We start from the raw sequence: 15,958 nt of genomic DNA on the forward strand, positions 1-15,958 counted from the left end.
ATAAATGTAAATTAAAATCTGCAGAGGCCTCAGCACAGCTAAGGTGAGGCTACACTGCAATGGAAAGCTGCGCGGACATCCAGATTTACTGCAGATTGCCTCCGTTTTCAGACTAATAGCTGTACAGCTTTGTGGGTAAAGCTGATATTCCTTGCAAAACCGGGATTCCATTAACCATTTTGAAAACAACAGTAATTTGTAATAAAATATTGCAGTGGCTGACTACATCTGGAATCATTCACCTAATGAACATCATTTTTGATCAGTGCTGTAAGTTTAGAAATCATATGGGTACATTTTGGGAGATAAATAGTTTTGTTCTTATTTTTTAGCCTAAGCAATTATTCTGGAATAGTGACTGTACTAGACGCTGCCGCTGCTTTGGGAGGAATCTCATCCAGTGCGATCCAAGACACTGCAAGTCAGATGAAGAATGTGCCCTAAGGAATGGAGTCCGAGGCTGTTTTAGCAAGAAAAGCTCTTACTGCATTGCTGCAGGAGGTGGCGTCTTCAGGACCTTTGATGGGGCTTTTCTCCGTTTTCCGGCAAATTGTGCATTTGTACTGTCTACTATTTGTCAAAAGCTCCCTGATATCTCCTTCCAGTTGATTATTAATTTTGACAAATGGTCTTCACCGAACTTGACTGTCATATCTCCAGTTTATTTTTACATTAACGAAGAGCAAATCCTCATTAATGATCGCAATACTGTTAAGGTAATGGGTTTTACCATTCATTACAAATGTTTTGTTATTAATTCTTGAATTCTACCTTATTTAACCAGGTTGCATAATAGATATATTTGGCGTTACTCGTTCATATTATTCATGCTAATGTATATGCTTCCGACTGCCGGGACCCCATCAAAAGGATGAACTTCTTCAGCAGCAATGCGCGGAAAGTCAGCATAGCCATAATGATTTGATAGAGCTGTGTTGATGGTCAATGCACAGCAGTTGTACTAGAGCACCACCATGCAAGAAAAAAGCTGTCTATTTGGAGGTCTGCCCCCAAATTATAATTATACTGCATATCCTAACTTTTTTAATTGAAAGAGACTCTCCATGAATGTAATAAAATGGCCCCATGATGTAGTTCAAATAGCAGCCCATCCTAGTAACGTGTCAGTATGGATTGCAGTCTGAAAAAACACAACTCCCGAGACCTGTGTCTCAACTGACTGGAGCTGTATCGTAAGTACACATACAGGATCTACTAGAGAAGTGTGTGACAGGAGAAGAAATAAATCTAATCCTTGGCTGAGTGAGGACTGAAGAGTGAGGCTTGAGAAAAAAAATCCAATGTTCACCTTTCAGCAGGACAACAATCCCAAACATACTGCCAGAGCTACAATGTAATGGTTTAGATCAAAGCATGTTCATGTGTGTGAATGGCCCAGTCACAGTCCAGACCTAAATCCCATTGAGAATCTGAGGCAAGACTTGAAAATTTCTGTTTACAGACACCTCTATCCAATCTCACTAAGCTGGAGATTATTTGCAAAGAAGAATAGGCAAAAATGTCACCGCTAGATGTACAAAGCTGGTAGAGACAAACCCCAAAAGACTTGCAGCAGTAATTGCAGCAGAAGGTGGTCCTTCAAAGTATTGACTCAGGGGAGCTGAATACAAATTCACGTCACACTTTTCAGTTTTATATTTTTTAAATATTTAGAAATCCATGTATTATTTCCTTTACACTACACAAATACTTGTTCTTTGTGTTGGTATATCACATAAAATCCCAATAAAATACATTTAAGTTCGTGAGTGTAATGTGGAAAAGTTCACAGGGTATGAATACTTTTGTAAGGCACTGTACATGTTTTCATATGATTGGTTCAATGGCTTTTAAATCGCAGTCCCATGAGTCTTTGTGATAAACTTTGACTAAGGGCATTTTGTGACAGCTTTTTCACACCATGTGGGATACAGTCTTTTTAATGGATAATAATTAAATATGGACACATTTTTAATTTAGTGGATGTGCCATGAATTCTTTTTTTTTCAATGACTGTCCATGTGTCACGGGTGTGTCAGTAGTGACAGACAGTCACCCTGTAGTTGGTTGCAGAAGATCTCTTTGTTTGGCATTACAGACAACTTCTTAGAAGCTGTATCTCTAGGACCCAGCGGCTACTTTCCTCTGACTAATTAACACCCTGGCCTGCGTGTATAAATACCTGCTGTGTGCAAGAGGGAGGTGCCGGCGATATTCATTACTCCTTGTGAAGGCTTGAGCAAGAGCAGTACTTCTTCCTCTCTGGTGCTAGAGGATGTGTGCGTATTTGTCTGGAGTCGACTAAAGCTAAGCGATTTTCCCTTGTTTGTCCCCCTTGTTGTCTTTAGTGTTCAGTGTGGATCGACTAGCGCTCATCCCCTCCCTTCCCTAGCCTGAGCCTAATGCCAGGGAAAGACAGGGGGCGAGGTACGCGTTCGGCGATTGGTGAAGAACCAATATAGGGATATTAGTGGAGACAGGGTGACACTAGATCAGCCTAGGAGCTCTCCACTCCCCCCTTTCCCTAGAGTTTGGGCTCCATTTACCTCTTTCCTTTGTGTTGCAATTAGTCTTTCCCACACCTTGCATGACACCATGTAATACATGGATGACATGGAGGGGTTGAATCTAAAACGGATGACTTATGTTCAGTATTGGATACAAGAAATTATTTGCGCCTACTCTCTTGAATTGGAGCTGATCTCCTGTACCTCCTAATAATGGATGATCAATTGGGTTGTTGGGTTTTAGACTATTCTCAAAAGGATAGGTCATCAATACTTGCTGCCCAGACATTAAGTAGAAGCTGCTCTTCGTACTGGCTTATAGAAAGAGTTATTGTCACCTAAGAACAAATGAGATTATGCCACATTCATGACTAGAATATAATTCAGTTACAAGAAACCAAAAAATTGACTGCTGCATAAAAGCCAAATTACAAAATGCTAATGGAATACAGAATCATTTTCTAAGAAATATTAATGAGATTTTTCTGATGATAGTAAGGATTATTAACAGCATAAACCAAGATAAATGAGATTTTGAACAATTGAACTATATAGTCATTATTTCAGCATCTCTACTGGATTCTGACCTAACAAGAATTGTGGTGGAGAAGAAAAGCTTGGGGTCCTGGAGGAAAGGCTTTTCTACCCTATTAAATGACACAGATTCTAATCACAAAGGATAAGTGTCAGAATATTGAATAGGCAATAAGAAAAGTAAAAATCCTGTGGCTCTTTTGAAATCCAAATGCTAAACCCATAGAAGATCCGTAGCAAGGCCTGTATACTGGAATCCACAGACAATCCGCTGCCAACTTCAAAGAATAGAGTGGATAAACACTATACTATCCCATTGTTTAAATTTGGAAGACTCTCCACAAAGATCTCTCAAGGATATTATTGTTTTCTCCTGTTCTCACAGGCACTCACTAAGGCGCTTTCATTCATAAAGAGAGCTTGTCACTTGCATGAAAAAATTTATTTAAATACCTTCTAAAAATCCCCAAATTCACCTGATTCTGACGCTCTTTTCCATTTTACACTGAGTTGCTCCATTGCAGAAACATTCACATTTCTTGCTTTTTGAGTGCAATATGTGAAATCTCTGCTTTGCAGTCCAACTGGGCGTTTCTTCGAGGTTTTCTCATGGGGCGTGCCCTTTCAGCCCTCTCTCTCTCAAACACTGCCAATCACAGTTTGGTAGTGTATGAGACTGATAGACTGTTAAATAAGCTGCTGAGCTGAGATTGGCAGGGTCTGGGTGGGAGGAGTGGGGTGGAAATGCACCGCCTGTGAAAAAGTGCCCAGTTGGTCTGCAAAAAGAGATTTCATATGGTGCGCTCCAGAAGAAAGAAATGTGAATATCTTTGCAATGGAGTGACACAGAACAAAATGGAAAAGAGAGGCGGAATCAGGGGAGCATGGGGATTTTTACAGGGTATTTAATGCAGTTTTTTGAGCAAGTGATAAACCTTCTATAAATACATTTTAGTTATCTCTCTAGTTGGCCTTTCACATCATAAATATAGAATGTGCAAAAATCAGTGAGACAAATGACCCATAGCAGGCATTACTAAGACACGTAACACCTCTCCATGAAACTGGCCATGATTGGAGTACACTAACATGATTCCCAAATTGTATTGTGTGTGGTATAGGCAGAAGCCTTCTGCTCTAATACAAAAACTAGAAGGCTATTTGTAAACTTTGCCAACTGCTTGGCATTTGGGAGTTTGGTAGTACTGAGGCACATGAACTATTCACCTGTTAAAAGGTCATGCCCCTCTGCACCTATTTCTTGCTCATTCTATGCCCCGTTTATGCCTTGGTCCCTGCTTCCCAGTGATTTCTGGGAGGTTTTTGGTGATCTCACTGGCATCCAGGAAACAATACAATTCTTCTGGAAGTCTGAGAGGTTTCACTTTTATCCGAAATCCTAGATGTTTCAAGAAAGTTGGCAAGTACAGATGATCAAGATTTTGACATTCAAATTCACCAGCTACGTCAAACTTTTAAACAAAATTTGATTCACAGCTATTCGATTTACTGCGATATGCAAGTACTCCAAAGCCTCCAATTGCCCTGAAAGCACACATGTAACACTCTGAGCTCTCATAGGACTGTATGAAACTCTTTCATTAGTGTTGATCGAGTATGTACAATTAACCCTTTCCGGCAAGCACGCACGGGTGCTCACCGGTTATTTTGACGTGCTTGGCATTTCATTCACTGTCTCCGCACCTGCAAGTGTCACGGCTGTTAGACAGCTGTGACACATGCAGAGATTGCCTGTCAGACAGGCTATCTCTGCATGTGTCACAGCTGTCTAACAGCTGTGACACTTGCAGGCACGGCGCCAGTGAGTGAAATGCTGAGCACACCAAAATACTCGGTGAGCACCCGAGCGTGCACGCGGGAAGGGGTTAATGATACATACTCGATCAACACTAACTTTCATATATTAACATATTTTGGCTGCGAGTAAACAGGTGGTAACTGTGTTTCACTCCTGTCTTGTCACACACTATCTGTAATGTTTATTCAGTGTTTTATGGCTTTCTCTCCCTATCTCTATGGCCAAGCTATGAGCTGTGACAGCCTCTCACCATCCAGATTCATTACAAAATCTCTACTTCATTCCTTGCCTCTACTTCTATGTAGGCTATGATTGTTCCTCCTGATTGACTTTGCTAAACCATGTGATGTGATAGCTGCAAGGCATTATGGAGAAGCTTATATGGCCCCACTTGAAATAATATGAGATTTATCTGGCTCATACAATTGTCTTTTTTGTGTTAAATTTTAGTGGGTAATTTTTGGCAATTGGTGCAAATCTAATTACAAATTGAATTCACTGGGTTCAGAGATTTTCCAAAAATGTGACACTAATAAGAATCGCTCATCGGTATAGGCAAATATGGTAAGCTGAGTCATATAGGTACAGGGGGTGCAGAGACATCAGTATCACCAAGACTCTGGTGTCTTCCACAAAAAAAGACATCAGTAAAAAAATGAAAGCTGAAAGATGGAGTCCATTTACAAGTTTTGGATTGGAATTCAGACACTTCATTTTAGGCCTTTGCATACAAACACTACAGTATGAAACCCATGGACATGTACCGAAAGGAAATACCAAGACAGTAGATAAAGACTTTCTTCGCTCCTTTTCAAAGCAAAAACAATATGAAACAGTTTTCACATTTTTACTTCTGTCACATGTTCTCGTTGTGGATTGGTCTCGCTTTATGTGGCTGCATTCTGACATGATAGCATTACAAAATGTGTAATTTGAAAATTCATTGAATCTTTTTGGTATTATTATAGGTAAATGGAACACAAGTGACAGTCCCCTTTGTTACTGGACTGTCGACGAAGATATATAGCATGGAGGGATTCTTGGTAATTGACACAAGCCCTGACATTCAGATTCACTACAATGGATTTAACATCATTAAAATTACTATCAGTGAGAGACTTCAGAACAAAGTCTGTGGCCTATGTGGCAACTTTAATGGAGATTTAACTGATGATTATGTCACTTTAAGAGGAAAGCCTGTAGTAAGCAGCGTAGTGCTGGCACAGAGCTGGAAAACAAATGGCATGCAAAAAAGGTATATTTCTTCTTGTACTGTGCATGTACTTTGCACTGTGGTGGAGCTATGGGTGGTGTATATAATAGAAATGGAGATCATTTAGTTACTACTTTGAATTTCCCTTCTCCTGGCATTACAGACTGCACTATTTTCAATAGTATTGTAAAAATGGCCAAGGATTAAATCCATCTTCAGTAATCTCTGAAGCTGCAGGCAGCAGAAATATCACCATGTACTTTCATGGCTCTGTTAAGAGAAGTAAGGGAATTGCTAACCCAAGATAATACCACATCTACATCTCAGGTTACACAGGCCTAATGCTTGCCCTCCCTATGTGGTTCATTACTGAAGGGGGCACTAATGACTCTAGGCACGTGGAGCTAACATGGCCAAAACCACACCAGATGCCCAGACCAGCACATTGCTTACGGTGTTTATTAGATGTTAGATAGGCAACTGTCTGGCTATGTCTCTTTATGTCAAACTTTGGTGTCCTGATTTCACTTTCACAACACTGTGATAATCAAATTTACATATACAGTTGAAACCAGAAGTTTATATACACTATATAAAAAGACACATCTGCATGTTTTTATCAATATCTGACATGAAATCAGAATAAACCTTTCCCGTTTTAGGTCAATTAGGATTACCATAATTTTTAATATTTGCCAAATGCCAGAATAATGAGAGAGAATGTTTTAAGGCATTTCTATTACTTACTGCAAAGTCAAAAGTTTCCATACACTAAGGTTACTATGCCTTTAAACAATTCTGGACTGCCCATATGATGATGTCATGTGTTTGGAAGCTTCTTTTGGCAAAATCTGAGTTAATTAGAGACACACCTGTGGATGTGTTTTAATGCACACCTGAAACACACTGCTTCTTTGTGTAGCCTCATGGGAAAGTCTAACGAAATCAGACAAAATATCAGGAAGGGAAACCTACAGGCTTAAAAGTGGCGGCCCTCTATTTCGCCTTAGTTTGGTTTCCTGTCCTTGATGGAGGGAACCTATAGCAGGCTCTCTCATGGAAGGACTCCGTACGAAGCAGGATGTGGCAACGGCTGTCGAGCAGAGCCCCTATCTGGGATTGGCAGCTCCAGCGTCAGCTATGCGAGGGTACCCCTATCTGGGGAATGCCCAGTATCTTTTTTGCACCGGATAGCAGTGGGAGCTGCGCCCCTATCTGGGGTGGCAGCCCTATCATCTCTTGCTACAGTCAGGTCTGCGCCCCTACCTGGGGGGGCTCTCCCTGGGCTGATCCGGACTGCAGTGGGACTGCGCCCCTGTCTGGGGTTGCAGGCCCACCAACACTCTGAGGATGATGGCGGGGATGCGTGGGGTGCCATTTCCATCAACACCCGGCAAAGAATGGCGCTCTGGATGTTCTGGGGGGCTGTGCCCCTGTCTGGGGTGGCAGCCCCGTCAGTTCAGTGGTGGCTGTGCCCTGGGGAGACAGGCCTATCATCCCTCTGGAGAGAGACCCCTACTTGGAGCGGCGGCGGCTGGAGCGTCTCGGCGTTCTCGGTGCTCGCGCGGGCGCGCACTTCCAGCCTTCTCCTGTGAGTTGCGGCTCGATGACGTCACCGCACCCCTCGGTGGTCACGTGACCGGACCCGGAGGGATCCAGGCCTGTCATCAAAAGCAAATTAGTACCCTGGGATCTAAATTTAGTTCTAAAGGCACTAGCTAGCTCACCCTTTGAACCAATAGATTTAGCAACCCTTAAGTCCATCTCCCTTAAAACAGAACTTCTAATAGCTCTAACATCAGCTAGGAGGATCAGTGATATCCAGGCTCTGTCTTTGGCTTCACCTTTCACTCAGATCCTGGCTCAGCGTATCTCCCTAAAGTAGCTTCCCGTTTCCATAGACTCCAAGAAATAATTCTACCCTCTTTCTGCCCTAATCCGAGTAACCAAAAAGAGGCAGAATTTCATGCGTTAGACGTAAGGAGATGTGTGATTAGGTACCTCTCGGTCACCCAGGCTTTCAGGAGAGATAGTTCTTTGTTTATCTCCTACCAAGGGGTTAGAAAGGGGTTTAACGTTGCTAAATTCACCATAGCTAGGTGGATCAGGGAGGCTATTACTCTAGCTTATGCTTCCAGTGCTGAGGAAGTGCCACAGGGGTTTAAGGCTCACTCTACCCGGGCAGTGGCGACCTCGTGGGCGGAGAAGACGGGTGTCTCAATGGAAGACATATGTAAGGCTGCTACCTGGTCTTCTCCGTCTACTTTCTATAGGCACTATAGACTGGATTTGGGTGTTTCATCTAACCTCACAATTGGGAGAAGGGTGCTCCAGGCTGTGGTCCCTACCTAGACTTCTTCATCTCTGCAATTCTCTCGTGGTGCTGGCATGGTCGACCGATAAAGTCATAAGTTACTTAGCGGTAACGGGATTTTTCGGAGACCATGACAGCACCCTTATATTCGCTCCCTTCACATTGTGGGAGCACTCCTTGTTTATTAATTAGAGATTTCACACTTAGTTGGTGCTGTATAAAAATATTGTTTAATGGTTGTTTGCTATGTCTACTAACCTGGTGGTCCTCTCAATGCTCTGTAATCCAAACTGAGGCGAGAGAGAGGGCCACCCCTTTTAAGCCTGTAGGTTTCCTGTCCTTGGTGGGCGGATCCTCTCTCTCATGGTGCTGTCATGGTCTCCGAAAAATCCCGTAATCGGTAAGTAACTTATGACTTATGACCATCGTTATGTCTGGAGGAAAAACGGAGAAGCTTGGAAGCCTAAAAACACCATGCCAACTGTGAAACACGGAGGTGGCAGCATCATGTTGTGGGGTTGTTTTGCTGCACCTCACAAAATAGATGACATCATGAGAAAAGGTGATTATGTGGCAATACTGAAGCAACATCTCAAGACACCAGCCAGGAAGTTAAAGCTTGGGCGGAAATGGGTCTTCCAGATGGACAATGACCCGAAGCATACTGTCAAAATGGTAACAAAGTGGCTTAAGGATAACAAAGTCCATGTTTTACAGTGGCCATCACAAAGCTCTGATCTCAATCCTATTGAAAATTTACGGGCAAAGCTGAAAGGGCAGATGCGAGCAAGGCGACCTACAAACCTGGATCAGTTACACCAGTTTTGTCAGGAGGAAAAGGCCCAAATCCCGACCAATTATTGTGAGGAGCTTGTGGAAGGATATCCCAAATGTTTGACCCAAGTCATTCAGTTTAAGGGCAATGGTACCAAATACTAATGAAATGTAGGTAAACTTTCTTCTTGGCAGTAAGTAATAAAAATGCCTTAAAAAATTCTCTCTCTCTCACTATCCTGGCATTTGGCAAATATTAAAAATTATGGTAATCCTAATTGACCTAAAACGGGAAAGGTTTATTCTGATTTCATGTCAGATATTGAGACAAACATGCATATGTTTCTTTTTATATAGTGTATGTAAACTTCTGGTTTCAACTATATACATCCATAACACATGAATACACAATGCTTATAGATGCTTATACAGACTTTTGGGCATACGTCTATGCTGTGCCTATCAGTGGTTGATTAAAGAGAACCTGTTAGCAGGTTTTTACTATGTAATCTGAGGACACCATGTTGTAGGGGGCTGAGACACTGATTTCAGCAATGTGTCACTTATTAGGTTGTGTGCTGTTCTTTCAATACAATGAGTGTTCTATCAACAGGAGATTATCACTGTCTAACTAGCTGCCCATGTGCCTCCTAGTCCAACTCCACCCCAGCACTGATTAGCAGCTTACTGTCAATAGATGATGTACACAGAAATCAGTGGTGTGGGTGGAGTTAGCTTTCTGAGCTCTGCTACATCTAAAAAACTCTGATTGTATCACAACTGCTGCACCCAGTAAACTAAGTGATGCATCGCTGGAATCAGGCTCTCTGCCCCTACATCATGCTACACTCAGATGACGTAGAAAAAACTTGGTGACAGATTCCCTTTAAGTAGGTCATAGGCCTTGGGCTGTTTTCCAAACTTGACCCTCTTCATTCCCCCACCACCCAGTTCATAAACATCAGTGTCTTCCTATGCTAGCACTGACAACTGGTTATAACCATTTCCCAGGGAAAGGTAGAGTGCTCTTTCACATTGAGTGTGCAGTTAAACGGCCATATAAATCTGATCAATATCGGAACGCAATCTACGAACTGGCCGGTGGTTCTCTCGACCTGAGTGTGACAGCTGCATAGAAATACATGAAGCTGTCACGGTCGGGTTGGGAGAGCCGCCGGCCAGTCCGTGCACTGTGTTCTGATGTCACTCCGATTTATACGGTTGTCTGACTGCGAACAGACAGTGTTGAAGCATCACTAATAGTCCATTTACACATACCGATTACCGATCAGTGAACTGTGACCGATCGATCGGCAGTCGTTTAATAGCCTTTTTACACAAGCAGACTGCAGTATACGATGTGCACTGAATGATCTGCAATATATTGTGTAGTGAACAGAGTCTGCCATAATTCTCTATACTGCGAGTCCTGTATACACAGGACGATGCACCGCCGAGGACGATGATCTTTTGTGCTGCGCAAAAAATCATTTCACCAGATAAATGAGCATTTTGCTTGTTCATAGGGTGATCGGCAGCCTGTTTGCACTGCAAGATTATTGTTACGAACGTTCGTTCACAATTATCTTTCAATGTAAATGCATTCTTACAATATCAGACTACACAAGGACTTGTCCTACACAAGGAATGATAACAACTTGTTGACAACTGGCTCTGAACTACACAGAGACAGTTTAATACACTTTTTGTAAATTGTAAGCATTTAGATGTGTCCTCTAAAAATCCAGTAACCTAATAAGTTTCTTTGATTGTAGCCATCCACTTTCCTTTTCCTCTGCATCTGGCCCAGACCGCCATGACTTCTTCTGATAACTGCTGAGTTTGCTGCTGAAACATCTTCTACTTCTGCTCTAATTCTTGCCCTCTATAGTAACACAAATAAATTGAGATCACACAACAAACCCCATTATAAATTCAGACCCTATAATAATTAAAGCCCCCGGACCAGATCCCAAAATAAAGACAGACCACATAATAATTATAGACCTCTAACCAAACCAACTAAATGAATACTTCCTAGACTATAACAGTCTCCAGATCCCCCTAAATACAAACTATAAAACAATCCTCCGTGACCAGATCCCCGAAATAGAAAAGACTAAAGATAAGACTCCCTATATACATACAGACCCCCAGCTCCCTAAACAAATCCTGACCTATTACCGAAAACCCTTAATCTAACCTAGACCCCAGACCAGAATCCCTAAATTCAGACCCCCAAAAATACAGATATTGATCCAGACCATCTGAACAATTTCTCACCCCAGACACTTACATACAACTACTCATCCTCTGGTTAGTGTAGCCTTGCCCTCTGGCTAAAGACCTGCACCCATATGACCATGTCTGGTTTGTGCAGGTCCTTCTACAGTAACAGGCCTGCGTACGTTTGTAGTTTCCACATAAATTCAATTATTATCCACTATTAATCTGTGTAGTCAGAAAAAATAATTTCAGTAGTAATTTTAATGGAGTAACATTACCTTTCAGCTGCAACGAGCTTCAGTACTCTCAGTATGCATCTACTTGCGACAATGTCCAAATCCAGAAGCTTCAGAGCGACGGATACTGCTTGAAACTGACTGATATGAAAGGCTTCTTCCAGCCATGTTATGGTCTACTGGATCCTGTTCCTTTTTACGAATCTTGTTTTCTGGATGGATGCTACAATAATAAGAAGATTCAGTTGTGTGGCTCTTTGGCTGCCTATGGAGAAGCGTGCCGGTCATTTGGAATTCTAAGTACAGAATGGATTGAGAAGGAGAATTGCTGTAAGTCTGAGAAATATTGTGAATTATGTTTATTTTAAGTTCAACTTAACAACAGGTCTGGACTCCTGATTAGGGTATGTACACATGGTGCCTTTTTCAGGTGGATCCGCCGGCTTCCCGCAGTTCGGCAGTGGGGAGCCTGTTGTCAATCAGCATGGTATCTGCAGTGACGCTTCATTGACAGAGCAGAGCGGAAGAAAACAAGCTGCTTTGTCGATGTAGTGTCACTGAAAGCTGCAGGATAGTTGGCAGGAGTAATCTGTGACCACTTTATGCCAGCAGAGATCGGCACCAGGCAGAACAGGAAGGGAGATAGCAACTACCTGCCTGTAAGTTCATAGCCCCATAGGGAAAAATAAGCTAAGTCCTGGACAACTCCTTTAAGTCGTTTGCAGCTTGGAAGCTGCTCAATAGTTTATATCGAAATGTAAAAGGAAATAAAAATGCTTCCGAAAACAAGGAAACAAAATATCAAAAAGACCCTCAGAAAAAGACGCGTCAAGACAAAAGATGCTGGCATTCGTTAAAGTTTCTTCCGCTGGCAAAACTCAGTGGGTACGCTAAAAGAGGCCATGTGCACATACCCTAAGGGCGCAGACAGGCAGCCACATTTCTTGTGCTAGGAGCTCATTGCAATCCTCGGACTGAACGTCGGCTCCCCTGACCTGAGTGTGACAGCTGCATAGAAATACATCACGCTATCACACTCAGGTCAGGAGAGGTGCCGGGCCAGTCTGTGCACTGCGATGTGATCCTCGCACGAGAAATACGGCCGTCTGTCTGCGCCCTTAGACTGCGGGGATTGGTGAGAGCACTGTTACCTGCAGTTTTCCCCTTAGATTCCATGTTTGCTAGAGACAGCATCAAAATGGATGGAAGAAATAAAACAATGCCAGAAATGCTGTTTCTCATTCTACTGCCTCCCAAACACTAATAATGGAGTGTAAAGGGAACCAATGAAAATGTCAACTCATCCTGCCCTAAACATGCCAGCTCTAATGATGCAAAAATAAAAAGGTTATGGGTCTCAGAATATGGCCGCAGCAAAAGAGTTGTTTTTTGTTGTTTTTTTATTGTACAAAAATACAGAAGCATAAAAAATATATATAAATTATTTGGTACTTGCATTATTGCACTGACTGCCAGGATGAGGATAATGCATACAATGGGGTGAAGGCTGTAAACACCCACCCACTCCTCCACAAATAAAAGAAAGTATTTTTCCATCCCTGCCACCCCCTTCCCAAAAAGATGGATTTATAACACTTTATATATACCTCAAAATAGTGCCATATAACAAATGCAACTTGTCACACAAACACAAGCCCTCAAATGTCGACAGATGGGCAAACAACCCCAAAATTGTTATGTTTTTATGGGATGTAGTTATTTGGCTCTATTTATTGGTGGGTTCCTATATGTTTTCCATCATTATTACAATCAATAACTCAGCATTCAGCACTAAACAAGCTGTGAAAAATGACAGAAACCCTGACGAATACCATCAAGTCAGAGGGCATTTTAGATCTGTCACAACATTGGGATTCCACCTATTAACATAAACCATGGTGCCAGTCTGAACAAAGCCTTATATATGGCTTCACATGTAGTAGGCTATATACTGTATTGCTAATATTAAGAATATTGGATATGGGCAGTATGTTGGCTCAGTGGTTAGCACTGCAGACTTGCACTGCTGGGGTCCTGGGCTTGACTCCCACCAAGGACAACATCTGCAAGGAGTTTGTATGTTGTTGTGTGGGTTTCCTCCAGGTTCTCCGGTTTCCTTTCACACTCCAAAGACATACTGACAGGGAATGCAGATTGTGAGCCCCAATGGGGACAGTGATGATGTCTGTAAAGCACTGTGGAATTAATGGTGCTATATAAGTGAGTAAAATAAATAAATAAGAATATATATGAAAAACACTCATGGCTAAATTTACATCCAAACTGGTGTAAATTTCCTGCATAGTTTAACATCTCATTATTTATGTGATAAGTCAACCCCAATGTCAGAAATCTGGAATATTACATCTAAAGAAAGTTACTGGTCACAAAAAAAGGGAAAATACGCTGAAAATCCTACCTAACCATGGACTAGTATTCTAGGCTGCAATGATGAATTTTCTAAATACTAATATACACCAGATTAAAGGTAGAACATAATAGATTGGTAACAGTGAATGAAATGAATTGGCTCTACCAATAAGAAGAGGTCCAGCTAAACTCGTTAAAATAGTACAATCTTTATTGATAATATAAAAAATATTATTATAAAAAAAACAGGGCAAAAAAACCTCCAGAGAAAGGAGAGAAAACACTACTGTGCAAATATGATAAGAAATAGAAAGAACATGATTGTAACCAATACATTACACAATATGGACAGTTCAAAAAAGCAAAATTGATATAAATCAATATGTAAAGAACCAGTGTAAACAACTCTGCTGTTGCAGGTAGTAGTATGGTCCTGCAGGGCTGGTATATAGGACAGAATGTACTGAACTGAACACATAAAGCCCAAATCGCCACAAAACAGGTCAAATACTGGCTAGTACATACCAAGTGATGATAAGATCTATCAATAAATTCCATAAGTGAAGAAGGTATATTACCAGAAGCGATCTGTGGGCCAACAAAAGGTAGTGTCCTCCCCACAAAGTAGTGTTTTCTCTCCTTCTTCTGGGCATGTAAAATGTTATTATGGAGATCTTTTATCAGATAGGCCGCTTTCAGAGGTGATTTGCAGTAATTATTTACTCTCTCACCTTTGAAGTCTTTGTCAAGTCCACAATTCATGTTTTCAGATAGTGAAGAAAATGCCTAACACAAACACAGACAGTTTTTGTCATTTAAAAAGATCAGTCATCTGCACTGCCCCATTGCATAACATTGGTCCAAATGCTATCCGAGAAAAATTTGTACAATTTATATGGTGGTGTGAGCCCTAAAAATGAAGATATGAGTCAAGTAACACTACAAAATATCAAGCCTGATGTCTAGGAGGGGGATGGTGGTGTTACAGATAGAGATGGACACATCGGGATAAAGTGACGATGGAGGAAAGAAAAGGAGCTCAGTTAGATAAAGATTAAATCTGAGAAAACGAGAAGGCATGGCAGCAGATATAGTGATAAGACACTTACTAGTGAATTAGAAGGGAAGAGAAATGTCCCAATAGGATGTGTTTTTTGGTGTCATATGCATAAAAGTGGTACTAAAAACCAAACCAGCTGATCGTTTGTACGAATGAGATTATGTTGAGAGAAAACAGAATGGGAACTGATATTCAACCTTAGGAAAACCCAACAGAGAGAAGTATAGTCTGCAAAATACGCGTTGAAAGCGAGGCCAGAAAGAGACAATGGACGCTAGGATAATGCAATGTCCTTTAAGCCTTGCCATGGACATCTAGATGAAGAGAGATATTTGGGCGCAGTTGTCAGTCAAAACTCAAAAGGCAAAAGATTATGCTTTAGGGAGTGCACCTCCTGTCTGTACTTTTGTTTCCCAGAAATGTTCATGTACTGTGTCAAAAAGTAGATTGGAGTTCACCACATAGTATGATAAGACAGCTGTTTATTTTTGCATCGCCGAGAGCTATACAAAAAGAACAATATGCAGAAGGTCAGAGCAGGAGAGCGCTTTCTCAGGGACCTTCATGTATTGGTTCTGTGAACTGATAAAGTTCTAGGCATGAGATGAAACTCTAACATAGAAAGTCTTATTTGGCATGTTTTGCAATACTGAATAGACTACATGATATAAGCAAGATTCATTCCTTTAAAAAAATTGATCCCACTGCAATATTTTATGCCTAAAGGGGTTGTCCACGCATCACCCCTCTGATCAGCTTTTTGCTGCTCCAGCACGGCCATATATAAATGCACAAATGGCACAAGTCTATCACCGTGTAGTAGCCGTTCTCAGGCGCTGGAGCTCAGCTCATGGTGAACTAAATAGGAGCTAAGCTTAAGAACCAGAATCCATAGCTGCACACAG

At 41.6% G+C, this 15,958-nt stretch overlaps 1 protein-coding gene across 1 annotated transcript in view; it reads left to right on the forward strand.

Moving 5' to 3' along the window:
* TECTA (tectorin alpha) overlaps window positions 1-15,958 on the forward strand; it is a 171,274-nt gene that overhangs the window by 119,603 nt on the left and 35,713 nt on the right. Inside the window, exons 13-15 of the mRNA XM_073656655.1 lie at window positions 333-716; window positions 5,829-6,115; window positions 11,673-11,953. Of these exons, the coding sequence (XP_073512756.1) occupies window positions 333-716; window positions 5,829-6,115; window positions 11,673-11,953 (952 nt within the window). The remainder of the gene's footprint in view (window positions 1-332; window positions 717-5,828; window positions 6,116-11,672; window positions 11,954-15,958) is intronic.

The sequence above is a fragment of the Phyllobates terribilis genome, unplaced genomic scaffold (genome assembly GCF_046119375.1).
Source record: "Phyllobates terribilis strain yellow unplaced genomic scaffold, ASM4611937v1 Scaffold_12__6_contigs__length_324123572, whole genome shotgun sequence".
Taxonomy (NCBI): domain Eukaryota; kingdom Metazoa; phylum Chordata; class Amphibia; order Anura; family Dendrobatidae; genus Phyllobates; species Phyllobates terribilis.